This window comes from Pterocles gutturalis, unplaced genomic scaffold (assembly GCF_000699245.1).
Source record: "Pterocles gutturalis isolate BGI_N339 unplaced genomic scaffold, ASM69924v1 scaffold36986, whole genome shotgun sequence".
Classification (NCBI taxonomy): domain Eukaryota; kingdom Metazoa; phylum Chordata; class Aves; order Pterocliformes; family Pteroclidae; genus Pterocles; species Pterocles gutturalis.
The window spans coordinates 3,499-4,671 of NW_010104278.1; the positions used below are offsets into that span (position 1 = coordinate 3,499).

Below are 1,173 nucleotides of genomic sequence, written 5' to 3' on the forward strand. Positions count from 1 at the left end.
CCTTTCCGCTCTGATAACGGGGGCGTTCACCAGCTGCAGGCAGCTTTGCCGGTGCCACAGGGAGCCACCCGGTCTCCTGCCGTGGGAGCAGGCACCTTTTGAAGTCCCTTTTTTATTTGAGGTCCCAGATGGGCAGTTGTTCCAGAGGTGCTGGAAGAAATCTTGAGTTCTATTTATGAGACAGAGTTTGTGACAGATGGTGAATAAAAAGAGTTTATGGGACGCAGGTGCAGGTTTTACAATCACCTGGATTTGCCCCTCCCTCAAAAAAAACAGCTGGAAATTCAGCCCCCTCCTCGCACTGGGGTCTGCTGGGATCCAGATCAAACAAGGGCAAATTTAAATCAACTGGGATTTAAAGGCGATGCTCTCCTGCCTGGATATGGGCTCCGGAGCGCCCGTGATGCTGGCAACGGGCAGGATCCAGCAGCATCGACTGTTCCAGGGGAAGTTTCGTACCTTTCTGTGCTCATGGTCGATCATGACGTTGTGCGGTTTGACATCTCGATGCATGACGCCCATGCTGTGACAGTAATCCAGTGCCTGATGGAACACAATGGGCGCCATCAGAAAAACTTCTCGCACGACGGGGCAGCAGGATCAGACACAGAGGCCACGGGCAGTGCCGCCAGCAAAGGACAGACCCCAGGGCTGTTCCAACCACAAAAATCCTGCAGTTGGCCATGCTGGAGACCCACACACTGCACTCTGCCCCTTGGTGTGACCCCTTGGAGCCCAAACCCAAGAGCTGGCGGGTAAGCGAGCAGCGGGGAGAGGACAAACCCCGTTTCCAGCCCCACTGCGGTCTCCGCACGGTGCCTGCTCCACCAAACCCCACAGACGGGACGCTGCGGTCAATCCCAGACTGTCTCTGCTGGTGGGGATGGTGGGGACAGGGACAGAGGGCTCTGGGAGGGGGTTTTGGCGCCCCCAGCTCCCCAGCTGACCCCCCAAAAAGGATCCAGCCCCAACGGCAGCTTGGATCCCAAGCTGCTTCCAAAACCACGTCCCAGAGGAGGCAGGAGTCTCGCCAGAGGATGGCAGCGAGATAAACACGACGGGTTTTGATTCTCAAGGCCGCAGTGACCTTGCGTTCGGATCCTCCCCAGCGCGGTGGCCCAAGGAGCCACGTGGACAGCCGGGCAATGGGCCAGTGGGGGTCAGCAGACAAAG

General features: G+C 57.9%; 1 protein-coding gene across 1 annotated transcript in view; it reads right to left on the minus strand.

Annotated features, from left to right (window-relative positions):
• LOC104471616 (casein kinase II subunit alpha-like) overlaps positions 1-1,173 on the minus strand; it is a gene marked incomplete at its 3' end in the record, with an annotated part of 5,495 nt that overhangs the window by 3,439 nt on the left and 883 nt on the right. Inside the window, exon 3 of the mRNA XM_010087008.1 lies at positions 460-543. Within this exon, the coding sequence (XP_010085310.1) occupies positions 460-543 (84 nt within the window). The remainder of the gene's footprint in view (positions 1-459; positions 544-1,173) is intronic.